This window comes from Dermacentor andersoni, chromosome 1, assembly GCF_023375885.2.
Source record: "Dermacentor andersoni chromosome 1, qqDerAnde1_hic_scaffold, whole genome shotgun sequence".
NCBI classification, from domain to species: domain Eukaryota; kingdom Metazoa; phylum Arthropoda; class Arachnida; order Ixodida; family Ixodidae; genus Dermacentor; species Dermacentor andersoni.
In genome coordinates, this window is record NC_092814.1 from 132,128,157 (window position 1) to 132,146,755 (window position 18,599).

Below are 18,599 nucleotides of genomic sequence, written 5' to 3' on the forward strand. Positions count from 1 at the left end.
GAACTTTGGGATATATGTTAGTAAACATATACTGTGGCATCGCATTTCTTTCTTGGTGACGGTGCACATGAAGAGATAAAAGTTTGTATTTTGTTGCTGGTGTGTATACTCTTGTTTAGTGCATATTTATGCTGCATTCCTGCCAGGTATGTATGTACAACATTCAACTGTAATTAGTGATTTGTTGCACACTTGAGGATTTCAGGCCTTGTACCATGATTATGGGTTAAGCAGCTACCTAATAAAAGAAAAAGTGTGGCAAAAGTATACCTGTACTTCTTTAATACTCTAGGGCACGAGTGACTGGGTTCCACAAGCTGCATTTCTGAATCCTGCAAAAAGCCCCATGTAGTGTATTTGCCTCCTCCTCATTCATTTCTTCATACTTCTTAAATTTAGCAATGGGAAACTTTGTGAGAGAGTTTTCCACAACCTTTGTATTGGCACCTTATTGAATAAGTAAGGGAAGGAATGTTAGTTCATTAAAATTAAGTATTAGTTCACAGTGAAGAAAGAAATATGACTAGCATTAACATAAGTCTATCAACATAGAGTGGGTGCTGTTCACAGAAAGCCCTCGCTTATTTTTTTCTTGGCCACAGTTAGTTTGCACATCCAGTATGTAATTTAATGGTGGTTTCTGAGAAACCTGTATGGGTTTACTTTGGAGCTTCATGCTACAGTCGGGTGGATGACAATTTTTCCCTGTCATGAATTTTACTTGCCTTGCAGGCTTCCGCGGAACTGGGGAGGTATTCTGTAAGAATTCATCTAGTGGACATGTCCATTTTATCTGCTGCTGAAGGGCTGATTGGCTGTTGCGCCTGGTTGCTGCGGATGCCCAGTGCAGCCCAGCCAATCAGAACTTCAACAGCAGACGAAATGGACATGTCCACTAGGTGGACGAGTACCTTCCCAGATCTGTCATAATCTAAAAGTGTTCTACATAGTCAAATAAGGAACACCATTTCTTCATACGCTTGTATTTCACTCATATTGACCTTTACCAAGCTGCTCCAAAACGGACAAATCATGCTCCAAACCTGCTCCAATGTGCCAAATTTGCTGCTCCCAGAGCTTCTCCAAGACTTCATTGACCGCTTCCATCCCTGTAGTAAACTCTTCTGCAATGCCAAGAAAGTAGCTGTTTCACTTGAATGATGAAGCATTGATAGTGATGGCAAAGTGTAAAAAAATACACAAAGTAAGTTTCATAGTTTTCTAGGCTGTATAAATTGCAATAAACATTCGCTAACTAAACAAGCATGATGTCACGCCTATAGACAAAAAACATGAACAGATCTCGCTTGATGACTGCGAGCGTTTGCTGATGAGCGGCAGAAACGGGGACTTTGCAAAGTGAACGTTTCATGCTGCTACTTGCTTCACCATTTCAGCTGTGCCGCATCTCGAAAACTGGATTACGCGACGTGCAAAACTAGGCGCATGGGAAGACGGTGCGCATAAAGCCACCAGCCATCTCGGCTTGCCCTTGTATGCTTGTCCTTCGCCTGGTACCCGTCACAGATGACCTCCAACATACATTGCACGGGTAGCCACGTGCAGCCACTGCCGGGCTAGAGGAGGAGATGCGTGCTCTCATTCTCTAGTGTGTGTTTGATTGCGTGACCTCCAACATATGGGCACGCTGGACGATGGCGTGCATCAGGCCACCCTTTTACTCAGCTTGCCCTTGCATGCTTGCCCTCACACCTACTACATATGGCGTGCTGGCCACTCACTCTCCTTGCACTTGGACTTAATTGAGGATAACATGGTGAAAGAGGAAATGAGCTTTGAGTGTCCGTGTAATTACTATTGCAATAAGAAGCCGCTCTTAACACGAGAAAAGGCTAAGCCAGAAAAGACATAAAAGTGAAAGACAAGTGGCAACGCTGCCTTGTAAGTTTACGCACCAAGGGCCTGTTCAATTTATTAGTGAGAATGGACAACATTGCATTTGGAGAAGCCAGACATTTAACTTAGCAAGTTTCAAGAACATTTACTGAGTTACAATGGCTCAAGTACGGAGGAGGGAGAAAAAATAAACAAATCTGTGATGTCACATTGATGTACTGGCACTGGGGTTTGAGCACTAAATTTAATAAATAAAATTTGACCTTCATTTCCTTTTCTAATAAACAACCTATTAACTCAAAATTAACAAGAATAATGTTTTGAACAAATAATTACTAGGCTAACTTATTTAGTGTTTCTTTTTAGTGCCCTTTTATTGGCTCCATTAGCAGAGATGATACATATTAATGATTTGTTCCAAAAATGAAATCTAGTACCCCAAAACTCCACTTCTTTACTCCTGAATTGCTCTGAAATAAACTAGGTTGTGAATGCAAATTATTGAAACCAAATGGAATAAAAATAGAATAACCATCTTAATAAATTCGAGTATGTATGTATATATATGTGCACACACTTTAGTGCGAACTTGGTCGGGATATATCCCACAGTGTTGTTACTTTTATGCAGGTCTGCTAACCCTCCTATGATGATAATGATTGGCGGGGCAAACCGTAACCATAGCTAGCCGATTGCCTTCATGTGGGGATTGAGGAACATTGTCTGAATGACAGAGTAATGTAATGGTGATCTATGCTAAATAAAAAGAATGTCTTTGCTTATTCAAAAATTGTATAATTCAGATATCCTTTCCAGTCCCATGAAGTTGGAATTAACAAGCTCATGCTTTATTATATCAAGGACCAATAAATGTATTTTAGTGCTAAAAATCTTTAGGCCAAATATTACGTTTACATGTTTTTCTTATTCTTTACTGTGGAGAATTGAAATGCCAATCAAGCTGCAGATATCTTCTGTGCATATAATTGCGGAAACAGTGTGCCTGCTTACAGCATTTATAACTAAAATTTAGAAATTAGCTCAAAAACAGGTTGGGCATCTTGTGTTCCTGATCAAGAAAACAAGGAGCTTGGCCTTATCTACTGACAGCTATTCTCTACATCTTCAGTGCACTTAAGAAAATGGGCAGCTGTATGCTTGCTATATAGGCTGCACATTTTGTGTGGGAATGCTGTGCAACAAAGCAAAGATTTCATACTTATTGATCCACTGCCTGTTGCCATTCATTTTTGATATACAATGCTCCTTTGTTTATATGTGAAAACAAATTGTGCCCTTTTATGAAATCTGTGTAACAAAAGTTCATGCTTGATTTTTCTTTTTGTGCTTCATTTTACATGATTGTTTATCAGTGAATAGCCGTGTAAATACATGTCATTGTTCATTTTCAGGGATTTCAGGAGCAACAAAATCCTCGGTGGCTACTGGGACTCTCATAATGATGACATCACTCAGGTAGGAGGATATTTATTCTATGTAGCTTCCTGTATAGAGCATAATTAAATGTTTTAAGATATTTATTGTAATCATATTGGTAGCTAAGTGTAATCTTTGTACCTTGAAAGCTGGAAGGATTACAATGGATGTGTTTGCCCTAGAAGGAGAAAGTCTGTTTGGCAAAAAAAAAATGCTATGAAAAAAATGACTAATACCTACAGTTTGCACTGTAGGTTGTAGTCGAATAGTCGCCATTCCAGTCCAGGACTTTACAGGAAACTGTCACATGCAGAAAGTTTGATTCTGACATAAAAAAGACAACTAGTTGCTCATTAACTACAAATTAAATAAGTTTTTATGTGCTAAAACCATGATTTGATTATGAGGCACGCCGTAGTAGGGGGCTCCAGATAAATCAACCACCTGGGATTCTTTAAAGAGCCCCTCACCAAGTCACATATCCAAGTTTGGTTATATGCTGGAAGTTTTTACATGCCCTTTCGGGAGTGTTCTACTGCAAGAATTTTTCAAATTGGTTTATTAAGAGCTGAGATACAGCGCCTCAAACCCATAATTTCAGGAGGCGAGCACCACCACCAATATAGACACTCGCTCCAGTTGCCCCGCCTAGCCTCTGCAAGCGAAATTCCTTTCCTGCGTTCTCCCATACCGGAGCTGGAGGATTGCGTGATGCATATGTCACAGGCCCCCGTCTTCTTTATTATTTTTTTCTTACTTTTTTGCTGCGCAGTGCACTTCTGCTGAGGGTTTTGCACGTAAGCCTTTGCCTCATTTCGTGCAGCCCGTAATTTTGCACACTATGCACGAGAACTCCTGACTAGCGATATAAGTCAGTGCTACACGAACACTGAGGCAGACGCAAGCAGATCGTAGAGCATGATCACATGCTGGAACACGGCAGAAAATGACATAGTTTCGTTTGTCTGCGTGCTCAACTGCGTGACGTGGGAACAAGCACACGAAGCGGAAGTACATCTTTCTTGCTACGTTGCGAAGTAAAACAAACACACTCAGACATTCAGTTTCTCTTTTATTATTTTTCTAAACTTTAATTCGTCTGTTGAAGCAACAGATTACACAAATAACAGATGTTGCCTTGAATAGTTCTCTAAATCACGAGCCACTATGAGCGATGTCACGGTGCTGCCCTGTACGTAGGTGCACTTGTGTTATGTGCATCAACTCTCGGGCTGGGAGCACGACACCCGCGAAGAGAAGGACAAACAGCGTTCGGTTTGAAATCTCAGCTCTTTCTGGGGTGTAGCAATGTAATACTTAGCAGGCACAATCGTTATCGCGTGCTGTATGCACGGCGCTTGTCAGCTCAAGATCACCGGACCTGGTGAGGGGCTCTTTAATGTGCACCCAGTGCATGGTACCATGAGCATTTTTGCATTTCACCTCCATTCAATTGTGTCCACCATGGCTGGGAATCGGGAGCACGCAACCTCAGGCTTATCAGTGCACTGCCATAGCCTCTAAGCCACTGTGGCAGGTCATTAGACCACAGGAAAGATATTGGTGAATCTAATTTCTACAGTAAACTCATTGCTTTGGTGCGTCATATTTATCAGCTATAACCCCCCCCCCCCTCGTTTAAAATCTTATTAGCACTTAGCCTGTCAGGGATGGCCAATTCTGCAGCTGAAGTTGATAGTATTGCGGTTGCAATGCCCTTTTAGTATTGTACAAGTTCAGCTGGGTTATGGCAGTTTTGTGCAAAAATGTCCAAGCAAGCATGACTTGAGCAATGTTTGCGAGTCAGAGCTGCACATTATTATGCTGAACAAAAGTGCACAGCTCAGTACCACAAGTAGCACTCCAAGAAAATTAAGTTTAAGGTTATTTCGTGTTTATCCCTAGGCCCTTGGTAGTACTCCCTTAAGACTTCAAAAATATCGCTGGTGGCACTTATTCAAAAAATGGGTTTGTAGGGAGTGCGGTGACAGTGCTGCTTCCTGACTACTGGTACATTTGGCTGGTTTCTACTGTGCTCCGACTCCGCTTCCAACGATGCGGAGCCCGCTTTAGATTGTAGCCAGACAAAGTATACCTGAGCTGCACATGGAGCCGCTTGCCAGAGCAATCGGATGCTGTAAGAGGAAATCCATCGGTGCTAAACAAACAAAGTATACAGGTGCTGATGCACCCACTCGCTACCACCATGGCAGGAGCCACGCGAACAGCCGAAGCTACAGGAGTCATGGGACTGGAACTCTGCCAGATCTCAGTCACGTTCCCAAGTCGAAAGTGAGAGTGCTCCAAGAGAACCAGCCGAATGTGCTCAGAGCACTCGATTTCAACCAGCCAAGTGTAATGTGCGCATGCAGAGTGCTCTGGAGCGCTCTAAAACGATCAGCCAAATGTACAGTAGAACCTGGTTCGTACATGTTTGAAAAAAATGCGAGAAAAAAAACTTGCTAACCAAGAAAATGTATGATCCAAAATAACAGAAAAAAAATTGACAGACTCGTCGGTAGCTGACATTTACGTAAGGCAAGTGTTGCGCGAATCGTTGCTGCATGAGGCACGAGATGCCAACATGCGTCGAGCTGGTGGGGCAATGGTGGTCCGAGACGCACTTGGTTCTTTTTCTATTGCATAGTGTCTTAAGGTGGCGATGGGAAACTGAAACGGAGCGAAACGTGATGCTCGCAACGTGCCACCTGTAGCAGCGAACTACAGCGTGTTTTGGTTATCGCCTACTAAAAGTGCGCAGTACGTTACCAACGGCACTACACCACGCGTGTTGTAAAACAGATTGGTGGAGATGCTTATAGCAATAGGGTTTGTCGGCAATAGCTGTGAATGAATGTTGCGTGCGATGACCTGGGAGGAGATTTGCTGGTACTGGAGTAAGAAACTGGGTGTGCACCAGTGTTTTCACGTGAGGGGGGTGGGCTAGTATTACAGCAGGCAGCTTTGTTCTCGATTGCTCGCGCGTCGTGCATTTTCTCGTTTATATGGGATTAGTGGCTGGAAAACGTATCACACAATCGCACTTTGGAGAGATATGGAACGTTGGTGCCAAAATATTGTGCTGCTTTCCGAAAATGTATAGACTGGTAAAATAAAAGCGTAACTCTATTGGGTAATTTTTGTGTTCTCGACAGTGAATGTTGGCGCCAGGAAATCGTACGTACCAGGATTGTATCAACCAGGTTCTACTGTACCATCAGATGAAAGTACAGGAAGGAGGCACTTATGGACAGTAATATAATAGCTTATGTATATGAGGCTTTCTGGTGTGAAATAGTCTTTTTAGAGCAAGAGCCTGCACCTTTTAGTGCTACAATTTAGCCTGTTTTAAAGCTAGGTATTTATCGGGCATTTCAGATGAATGCAACTTCGTTCTGCAGTGGCATTTTTTAAAAACCAGAAGCACAGTTAACAGCTCTCGTAATGTTATTGCAAATGTGCCAGGCATAAACTAAATCTTAACAGAGCTGCATGTAGTTTTCCTGAGGCATTTACCATCTGTGTGTTGTTAAACATAATGCACTGCTGGTGTTTAGCTGCATTAAATCTAGCAGGCTAGTTGGTGAAAACGTAGCACCGTCTAGCTATGTGTATGTTGACACGTTAGGATCGAAGCCCACTTGTGGGTGGAAAATATGGATATGTAGGCATTCATGGGCACCTGCAGCATAGCAGCAGTAGGGCCCATTCAGAAAAAAAGCCGTGTGCAGGTTAGCAAACCACAGCTCATCTTTCCCGTGGGCGTCAGATCAAGTTCCATCCATCGAAGCCCAACTGCATGGCCTCGTCCAGCATGGATGGCCTGGTGAACCTGTTTGACATCAGCCAGACTGACGAGGATGATGCGCTACAGACCACCCTTAACTGCAACTGCTCTATTGTAAGTGAACGCTACCTGCATGCTTATTCTGGGAAAAGCTTGAGTTTCAATGTTATGATTCAAAAAGCCCCACACCGACACTTTAGTGCATAAAAATCTTTTACAGTTGAACCCTCTTATAATAATATTCCAAGTGCCACGAAAATTCCATTGTTATAACTGATAATTGTTATAACTGGGTTGTATGAAAAAATCAAAATAGGGGGATGGCAGAGCTGATATGAGAAAACTATATGGGCAGGGAGGCCAGTGCCCCTCCCCACCACCTTCCTCTGCCCGACTGCTGATCGTGTTCACTCGTTTAACTGCTTCCTGGGCGCTCCGATGGCGTGTAACAAGCCGTGGCTGTCAGCGTTAAAGGATGGCACTGCTATAACAACTGCAAAGAGGTGTCGCGGCTGGCAAGCAATATGCGAGCACCTCCGAGGCATCACTTTGGTAGCCCCAAAAGGGGCCGTTTAAAAATTGCGAAAAGGCTGCCGTGGCAGCCTGTCAGCTTGAGAAATCCAGAAGAAACGCTGAGGAGAGATCGCCGCAAGCATCGCACCATGTACTTCTCACTGGCTTGCACGAGAAAAGCCTATGTCTGTCAACCATGCACGCTTTACGCGAAGCTTGCCGACATCCTGCTGCAAGGCATCCAAGCGCTCCACGTAGTGCAGTGGAAGGTCTCTCGCGATAACGAAGCCCCGGAGGCTTCCTGTGAGGACAACGTTGAGACAGCCTGCCTTACCGCATCATCGCCACCATCGTCGCTATCCGGTGCAAGCACGTTCGCCACGATCACCTCATCGGTTAGAAACACTTAGTTTTCAAATCTATAGCCGTGCGCTTTCTTTTCATCGGCAACGGCGTGCATTGCCGTTGATCAGTGGGCGGATCAGCCATCTTCCGTTTCGGGGGCGAGTCAAGCGAAGTTGAGAAACCGCGTGCGTGGCCAGGAACGACTTCGACACAACCAACAAAAACGAACGCGAGCCATTAAGCTTTTCGCAGAACTGCACTGAATGAGGAATCAGCGAGTAACATGCAAGCAATCTGCTTGCGGCGCAGTTGGCGCGGTTCATGTTTTGGAGGGTGGGGCGGTGTGGAGCTATGGGTGCGGCCCATTTGTGTTCGGAGAGGTGGAAGGGCGACGGGAGAGAGCTGTGCGGAGATGGCTGGAAAATGAGTGCGCTGTGGCTGTTGGAGCAGCGGCCCATTGTGCAGCGGCTCGAATTTCTCGTTTTTTGTTTTTTTTTTCTTTTCAAGGATTACACATTTCACTACTTTTTTACTTGGACACCCAGCAGCCAGACTTCATCGTTATAACCAATAATGCGGCGTTGGGGCATTTAGTAAGCAAGTTATTTCACCATGGAAAACATACAGAAGTCGATGGTGCAGCAACTTCTCATTGTTATAACCGATATACAGTATTGTTAAAATCGGGATCGTTATAAGTGGGTTCGACTGTATAATGTAATCCATTATTATAGTCAAGAGTTAAGCATTTTCATTTATTTCCCCAAAATTCTGCCTACTTCTTTCAATGTTTATCACTTTCAGTTTCTTCTGGCAACCTCCGCAGTGTTATTAGCTAGCGTGACAGGCTGTAATGAGGCAAAATAAACGAGTAAGTGAGTTGGTGTGGTGCAATCTTGTGCAGCATAAAATAACAGCAAGGAAGAGAGGAACATGTGAGTAGTAATACCAATTTGAAAAATTTGAACAGGCACTGAAATACCACATTAATTCGATTATATGGCAAGGGTGCAGTTCGGGGACCCAAGAAAACGAACTTCAGTATGCACTAAAGTTTGCACTCTATATCGCCTTATGTATAAGGCGATATAGAGTAGCTGACAGAATATACAGACTCTGTGGGAATTGCCCAAAACAATCAGTGCAAGTTATATGGGAATTTTACTTCGAGGTGAGGCTTTAGGGCAGTGTACGCTGCACTGCTGTGAAGCCACACTAAAAGGCAAAATTTGCACTGCCATGAAGTCGTACCTCAAGGTGAAATTCGCTTATAACCTGCACATTGCATAGGGTGTTAAATTTTTAGAATTCTCGGTGTGGGTTATACATACAAAAATACAGTACTGCCTCGCCTGCCAAGGTTTATTAGTTGCTACAATTTGCTCTGCCATCTAAAATCTAGTTGTCTGGAGATTACCGTATTTACTTGCATAATGATCACACTCGCGTATGATCACCCCCCTGAATTTTGTCATCAAAATTATTTTTTTTCTTTCCCACATAATGATCGCACCCCGAACTTGCCGCAGCGATATGTTGCGTGCCAAGTCTAGCTGATGATGATTGTGCTTGCCATCTGTCGAATGCTACGCGAACGACTCTTCAAGACTTACCAAGCGGTCTGCAAGCACCAAACAGATCAGATGCCCAATTTCATTCCTTTCATCACTCCCCCCCCCCCCCCTCTTTCCAAACAAAAAAAATCTACAACCAAACTTGCCTTGGCTTTATTATTTGTAGGCGTTATAATGGTTGTGGTCAACAACAAAAAAGGCGCCTCTCGATTCTTCGTCGGCACTCGTGGGCACGAAACAAATCGCCAGCGGCAATGACAGTAGCCACATTTACATTGATACTTTAGAAGTGTACCCTATTCATATGCCAACACTTGAAAAAAAAATTTTTCGCGGAAAATTTATTTTGCATAATGATAGCACCCCTAAATTTTTGTCAATTCTTTTAAAAGAAAAGTGCGATCATTATGCGAGTAAATACGGTAACTGAATCCATCAGCTGACTTTGAGTATAGGATTGTGGGAAAAAACATTGCCTTATATTCTAATAAATACTACAGTCGAACCTCGATATATCGAACAGCGCGGTGATCGCAAAATAGTTCGATATAGCCGGAATTCGATATATAAAATCACGTAGAAAACGCGTCAAAAACTAGCGCAAATCAATCAATGAACCAATCGTGGCGCAATAGATACTCACATGAAGCTTCAAACAAAGTATTTATTTTGTTCGCTGAAAGTACTGAAGCAGCGTAGCTTGCTTCATATTGGCAACCGCGTGCTTGACCACGGCGTCCTCAACATAGTCCAAACGGTCCACAAGGGACAGTCCAGTGCCTTCTATTGCGCCGCAGTAGCGGCGTACAACGGCCAAAGCAGCTACAGCCTCAGTTGCAGTTGGGAGCGGGGCAACATCAGCGCTTGCTGGATCAGCCTCGGCAGCGTCTTCGTTTGGCCGCTCAGCAGTCACTTCTGCCGCGATATCCACGTCTGTTAACTCCGCCACTGTTCCGGTGCTGTCGTCACCGCCAACGAAGTCCGCAATGCACATGATGTGTGGCTCAGCACCGACAAAGCACTCCAACTGGCTCCCCGGCCGCCTCGATCACGCGCGCACGGCGGGGGCAAGCCTCGCCGTGCGCGCGTGATCGAGGCGGCTTGCCCCGCCGTGCGCACATAGGTGCGCGCGAGATCGAGGCGGCCGTGCTGGCTCCAAGCCGCCGCTTGTGTACGCCGCTACGTTCAAATGGCGCCCTCGGCGCAACCGATGTGGGCAGCTGTCGTACGCAGCAGTCTGGTACGCCGATCGCGCCGCCGCTATCTTCGAGAGTGTTGCGGGAAAGCTTGCCTCCTGTCAACAGAGCGCACTTGGTCTGGGGCGGCGGAGTTCGATATATCCATTTTACATCCGGCCCCGTTCGAAATAAAGAATTTAAAATGCATGCGATTTTCCATGTGATATAGAAATTGTTCGATATACGCAATAATTCGATATATCCGTGTTCGATATATCAAGGTTTGACTGTATAAGCAATGGGCTGTGATGCATGTGCATGTTTGCATTCATTGTCAATACAAAATTGTTGTAAAATTGTTGTATACGACGCACAAATTTGAACTTGGTTGGGGGGTGAAACTACATGCTTGTACACTCATCGCACAATACCGTACTTAACCATTTCAGGGCCCTGAATTACCATGTATAACATCTTTATGAGCTGCAAATTCTAGCAGCAGAAAAAAGTTCTAACAACTCTCAGGTGCAGGAAAGCAACATTTATTGCACGTCACTTGAAGCCTTCAAAGATCTCGTCCTTTGATGCACTCTCAATAAGTTCAGCCACTTTGGCTGGTAGCATCGCTGGGTCACCTTCGTTGGCTTCTGAATTGCTGCTGGATTGCGCTTCACTCTTGCACTCGGAAGCACACACAATTAGGCCAGCTTTCCTGAAGCCTGCAGTTACGGTAGACACGGACACTGCGGCTCAGGCATCGCGGACCCACTTGGCCACCTCCCCAAACGAAGTGTCTGATGCACCCAGGTGAGGTGTGGCTGTGCTCACCATCTGTCATCCATGACTCCCAGAGGGGCGGGAGAAAAGACTACAATTGATGGTGATATTCAGTGGCTGCAGCATCTTTGTCATTCCACTAGGAATTGCCACAATGCAGTTCACGTATGCCTAATTGGCCTGGTATATAGAGGCCTATTCTGGTTAAAACCAAAAACCAATGTTCTGAAACTCAAGTTGGCATACCGTAAAAACCGGACTATAGGTAAAGCCTTGGCTTTGAAGTCAATAAAATAAATGAATCTTCAATACAGCCAATCACAGAACATACTTTATTCGACCATTTGGCTCATGCGTTTTCGGGGACTAAAAGAGTATGTGAACTTGTCAGGATTCTCGTCCGGGGGTGGCTGCTAGCTGCTTATGACATCCCACAGCACATCATTGGGGATGTCCAAGGCATTTGTTAAGCAGGACTAGGCATGTGCAACATTGGCATCTGTCAATGAGTGTCACACACTGGGCACCTGAGGTGCATGGGAGCGATTATTGCAGCACACTGTAGTCTGTTCACTTGTTTTGGTGGTCTAGCTCCCAACGATGGCAGTTTCAGGTTTTTTGTGCAGTGTTCAGACTGTAGTGGCTGGCGAGACCTGTTTTCTGCACTGCCACTTTATCCCAATGGATAGTTCTTGCTTGCGATGCTCACAAATTAATGCCATCACAGGGTGTTCAAGTCCAAGGGGTGGTCGTAGACTGAAGCTTTCAATGAAATTCAACAGTTGCAACCACTGTCAATGCAGCCAAATGGTGCAGTACCGTAATGCTCACGTTCGCTTCCGCATACTTTATAGCATTGTTTTCAATTTGAATGCTGCTATAGCCCAGACCTGCTAATTTTGCACCCTGTGACAGTAGTAACGCACATTTGCGAAGTTTGCAATGGCAACAAGAACAACAATGGTGGCACAATATTCGCCAGACTATGAGAGAAATTATGCTGAAGATAAGGGGGCACTTTTTCACTAACTTTCCTGAAAAAAAAAAAAAAAAAAGACCTGTATTCCTGTTCTTACGTTACTCTGTTTTTAAGTTTATTTCTATGGAGCTTATGTAAATGAATGAACATTATGTGGGAGGTGTTCTGCTGAAGCACTATGTTGCAGATAAGTGTTCATTCATTATGATAAAAAGTATGTAGTGATCAGAAAACAACGGCATGTAGGTTCGGGCTAGTTGATGGTAATTCATTATTGCTTTTCGTTTGTGTTGCATACCCCCTTCCCCAACACTCACACACAAAAAAGTCTTAGATGATGAAAACTCTGCATGTTGGACAAACTCATGTACAGGAGTACCACTATGTCAAAGTACAATCCTGCCACATTCCCAAACCCCTGTGGGCGGGCTGTATTGTGTGATGATTTCATGATCCCAGTGCGATCCCGGTGCTAACAGCGGTACAGCCTTTGTCCGATGCAGTGGTGAGTGGTGAAAAAAAAAAATCAAATATGATTTTACGTTACTAGTGCATACCTGCCAACCATTTACAATTTTATTGTAATACGCACAATTTTTAGGGCTTTACAGTGGCTGTATTGACACCAGTAATTTCACAACTTAAGATTGTGCATCCAATTGAGGGCAAAACTGATTTTTTTTTTTTTGATAACGCAAATGCAGTCTGCGAGTTATTTTTCAAAGCCTGATTTTTTTGTATCCTCTTGATTATTTAAACCTACCTGCAGCAGAGTCGGTCTTTTGTAGAACCAATGCATAACAGCAACCAAAATTTAGGCTGCTGTTCTGCAAATAATTTGATCAAGACAAATAAACCTAGTGAATATTCTTTTGTCTGTGGCACCATTGTTCTTGCTGCGATTATAAAACGGTGTCTGTTCACATCGTACCTAATAAACAAGTCTACAGTATTTAAGTAAGCAATCAATGTCTTGACTTAGTAAGACACCTTTTTAGTATTTTTGCGAAATTTTAGTATTTTTTAGCTTCAACTGTAGTCTTCACATGTTAAGGTTTGGGGGGTCGTCCAGTAGTACTATTGACCTCTAATACAGTAAAGCCTCGTTAAACCGTACTCGCTTAAACAGTGGTTTTGTTTTAAAAGTAGTAAAGTCATATCCCTGACTTTAATTGTACCAGCTTATTGCGTACCTCTCGATTAACACGTAGTGTTTGCACTTTTCGTAGCACGATCACGGTGGTAGGTCGGCTAGGCAGAAGAATGAGCCTCAGAGATTAGAGCGACCTCCAAGCGCAAACGCAGAGGGCGCTTGAAAGGGTGAAGTCACATTAATATCAACATCATTTCGGCGCTGAGCCAGAGTGTGTTGTGGCTGCCTAGGGGTGGCCTGTGTTGTGGCATCGTGCAAGCTAGGGCTCGCATCATGCCGAAGCTCAGACAAAAACCGGGTGCTCAGCAAAATAGCACTTTTGTCGCGCGAAATTCATAAATACTGCATGTTTTTTGCCCTTTCATCGTACTCAGTATCTGAGTTCCGTTTTTGACAGGTAAGTGGGCGATCTTGCACTATTTCGGTAAAGGAGTACTACCGTTTAGTACATACTTTTTCCGAGCTGCGGCCAACTACGGTTTAACAAGGTTTCACTGTGCTATGTATTTGGCGCTCTTTTGCATCGCTTGACTCTCTTTGGCGGCGTTTGCTCCTTGTGCCAGTAAAACGTGTATGCCATCATCATCATTGGAATTATTGCTCCACCGGCCTGCTCATCTGGTAGGCACATTCATAAATGCTTGAAAGGCACGCATTAATAAAGTAATATTCCACAAACCGGGATCTTGACTGCTTGACCTTGGCCCATATGGCCTCCACTAATTTCTGTAGCGGCCAGCTATTTGAGAACATTCCAAGGAGAACATGCCAATGCTTTGGTAAAAAGGTAGATGAATTGTCAGCTAATTTTGTAAAACAGTGAGATTGAGAGGGAAACGAAATAGATTGTTGCAGCATTTTAAGAATTTTTAAAAAATACAATAAACATTTGTATCCTGAAGTGGTGTAGTAGTGACCCACTAAAGGTATATGGGATCGGCAAAGCATATTAAAAGTAAGGCTCGCTTTAGAAGTCATTTAGGAAATTCGGTATAAAAAAAAAGGATGAAAAGAACAGTTACATTTATGTTTATTTTGTTTCTGTTCTTCATATTCGCTTTGCCTCTCAGAACAAGATGCAGTGGGTGAGGCATCGGACTGGTGAGGAGCTGATTTCGGTCATCACTACAGATGAAGTGGTTCAGATTTGGAGTCCTGATGAGGTAGGTTGGCTTCAACGGTGAACAAATAAATTCATTGATGTGTTGTTGTGGAAATGCATCCCAAATGGTCAATGTTGTACTCTTGGGAGGAAACATTTGTTGACCACGGCATCAAAACTAAATTTAGAATATCTTATGGCGCAGCGGTACAATTACATTGGTAAAACATGCAGATGTGGGCTGTACCACATCATTTCTGCCTCCATGCTTTGGCTGTGTTGACATTTCTTGCATTTATAGACCTTAGTTCTCGATTACACTCGGTCTTTATTACAGTAGAATCTCAGTGATACAATCACGCCTGATACGAGCTTCGATATGATACGAATTTGCAAAAGTCCCAGCCCAAGCCCATTAGCTTACAATGTGTTAAATTGTGAATTTTGTAAACCGCCTTTCATGTTGCGAGAGATGATTCGAACAATTGAGCCATGGTGCATTCTCCGGTGGAGCTGGCTGTTGTCAGGGTGGCAGAGCGGCCACACCAATCTGTCGGTCACATTGCTGTTGCCACTTGCCGGCCATTTTCAAACATGTTACAACTTTGTCAGGCGTGGGCTATCACACATGACCTAGACTTGCGTGAGCAAGATCGGCGACATTCGCTGCCATGCATAGCCTTATCTCAGTATTCCAGGCCTTTCGTCACCTTTGGTTTCTGATGACCATTCGTGACTTCTCTACCTTTGCATTCATTATATTGCACGATACGAAGTAGCTTCGCTGCTGCAATGAAAAGTAAACAGATTTCCTTGTCTTGTACACGTCATGTCCTTATCACTATCTGGCAGCAGCATGGGTGCAACAACCGAAGAAACTCGGGATAACCAGCCAGATCTTAGAATGTCGGCCTTGGAAAGCATGAAGCGCGCGTTCCAGGCCGACAGACTGAGTGCTTCCTGCGTGCCATGCGACTGCAGTAACGAATGGCAACACTAGTTTACCCTTTTTTACACTCGCTTTTGTTGCTTTTATTTCTGCCTGAAAAAATATAGTGCTGGGGCTTTCAGAATCTCCAATCTCTCGTGTTGACAGCAAACCCAAGATGGTGGCGCTGCATCAACGGAAAGCCAAGCTTGCACAATGAGCGGTGCGATAGCATCTCCCAAAGCCTGATTTTCTTCCTGATATTTAAGACAACATACAAAAACAAGTGCTATTTTTTCAAATTTTGCTGCGTATTCCAAATATTTAGACATGAGATAAAGGAAGGCCTTAGGATTGTGTAAAAAAATTGAGAAAGCTGAAATTTTGAGCAAGTCTGCCATTTCATTGCTGCATCACTCCTTAAGTGTAACCGGCGTGTGGATATGTGGGATCCGGCAAAGCAGTTGAGGCGTCGACGTTCGGCGGCGGTATGACTTCACCGGCGAGCTGCCGGGTATCCTGTGCCAACTGCGACAACGGAATCGCTTTCGGAAGTTTATTGCGTCTCGTACGTTTCTGCCCGTAACGATTCACGGAACGAAACTTTGTTGGACCTTCAGCATAACTAGTGTTGCAGTCGCGAGACTAAGACAAAATGGCGGTTGTTTTTGTCGTTTGAGCGCTCGTGGTCTTAGCAGCCAATCATGACTCGCCATCTTGGTCACATGGTCAAGCTGGGCAATAATAGTGTGTGCCGCGAATTTTTTTCTGTTCTTTTTCTTCTGACTGCAGTGCTGGCAATATTGCTGACCGATGAATAAAGAAAGCCAGAAACGTGAGCTTTCGAATTATACAAAAATGTCGCTGGCAGAGCGTGTAGTTCTCGAGATACAGTCGAACCCGACTATATCGAACCCGTTTACATCAAATTATTCTATATATCGAACAATTTCTGGTCACGGTATAGTTACAATGAGTATATATAGCAAAAATTATGCTTACATCGAACAAATATTGCAGTGACTCCCGATATATCGAACGTCAAGCGGCGGAAAAGTGCCCCCAGAAGTTGGCTTTCCCTCGCAGGTAGCGGGGAAACCCGGCGGCGCGGCTCCATCCAACCGCTCTCCCTGCCGTGACCGCGCTGCCTCGGGCTGTTCGGGCGAGCCGTCGACACCCCCTGTCGCGCATAGTGAAGTCTATTATCCTCCCTCTTTCTCTATCATCTTTCACTCCCTCTCCCCTGACGACGCTTCGCCGTGCTCCCTCACGGGTTGCAGAATCAAGCGTCCTTCCTTTCTTTAGATCACTATCTATCGACACTCCCCAGCAAAAAATGATCCTGGCCCGCCTACAGCGCTTGCTCAGACAGCCAATCAGAGGCTCTTGTGCGCTCTTCGTGCAAGATGGCGAAAGTGCGAGTTGTCTGGCTGCTTCTCTGGTTTATTGTGTTTGCGCCTTGTGGGCCTTCTCCCACAGTGTTGCCGTGATGAAGCGGCAGAATTCGCCTTTCGTCGTGAAGCTCGAAATCATAAATCGCGTCGAACGCGATGAAAAGTTGGATGTCCCCGCAGCGTGCAAGATTCCGAGGAGCACTCTTGGCACGATTAGGGCTAAAGTGGCCAGACTCGCAACCCGGTGCCCATGGCGCCCGACGCATACGCACGGCCGTGTACGAGGGGTTCTTCATACGTGCCGGTTTCCGCGTGCTCGGTGAGGACTGTAAATTCTGATGAATGCGACGAAGCCGTTGCCGGTGTTGCCGAAGTTTGGAGCTAGCTGACAAAACTTCCGGGACATTCGAATCAACGGTGGACGAGTTTGTGAGTGCAGATGATGGTGTCGCGACCACGGTAGAGCCCGGAAACGAAGACTACATCGCCGACCTCGTACCGAGCACAAATGACAGTAGGCACATTGAGGAAAGCAACTACGGTCCTTTGCCCATATCCTCCGAAGTGATTGGTGCACTCGCATTAGTGCGGCGCTCCTGCGCGAATGCGGAAGGTTGCGGCCTCAGCTGCTCCGACTCCTTAGACAACGTGGGGAAGTGCGTGCGTCGCAGGCAGCGAAATTGCTCAAGCAGAAGAAAATGCAGGACTAATTTATGCCAAACTAAGCTAGTTTCCTCAATAAAATTATTTTATAAATGGTATGTGCTTTTATGACATCCAATTCTTTAGCAGGCTTATATCGAATTATGCTCTATATCGAACTGATAGGCGTTTTTTTGCGAGTTCGATATAGCCGGGTTTGACTGTATTAAGATAGCTATGGACAATTGCAACTTTCCCTCCTCCATAGACATGCATTTTCCCTTCAACTCGTTTGCTGAGTGGTCAGGGCTAAGCTCCGCCTTCACTGGCTCTGCGTCATGATGGCACAATCGTGTCGTCGACTTCCGGTTCTCTAGGAGCGCGCGCGCGGAGCTTCTCCAAACTCTTCGCCAGCTGCTTGGCAGTCGACTCCAAGCGAGAGCTATCGAAGCAGCGTGCGTTGCAAGCATTCTGTCGCACCGCCGAACGTGTCTGATATTCCGGTAACCACAGGCTAGCCGGGCCTTTCGACGCAACAGTGGAGGCATAAACTCGAGCTGATGAAGGAACTTTAGCATAGACGTACATGAGCTGCCTGATCGGTCTCCACGGTCCAGCCACCCGTTGGCGCAGAGCTTAACCAGCCAAACAAAGAGCTAATATTGCTCTAACCAAGTCTAAACCGTTTTAAACATTTACAAAAACAATGTGTTAACGATTACACTCCTGCGAAAAATTTCCACCAGCAGCAAAGAAGAATACATTTTGTTACTGCTACTGTGTGTGGCTCAGCTCTGTGCCACCAGGTGGCTGCACCGTGCAGACCATTCACATTTGCGCTTCTGCTCATTCCGTGAAAAACACATAAGGGGATGCGGCCAGGCCCTGTACCCTTGCCCTTGCGTTTACGCTAATACCGGACTTGCGAAACGC

At 44.8% G+C, this 18,599-nt stretch overlaps 1 protein-coding gene across 1 annotated transcript in view; it reads left to right on the forward strand.

The window, feature by feature from the left end:
• The window catches only part of LOC126545907 (uncharacterized), a 73,856-nt gene that overhangs the window by 13,685 nt on the left and 41,572 nt on the right, over positions 1-18,599 (forward strand). The window contains exons 6-8 of the mRNA XM_050193947.2: positions 3,270-3,333; positions 7,064-7,195; positions 14,671-14,763. Of these exons, the coding sequence (XP_050049904.1) occupies positions 3,270-3,333; positions 7,064-7,195; positions 14,671-14,763 (289 nt within the window). The remainder of the gene's footprint in view (positions 1-3,269; positions 3,334-7,063; positions 7,196-14,670; positions 14,764-18,599) is intronic.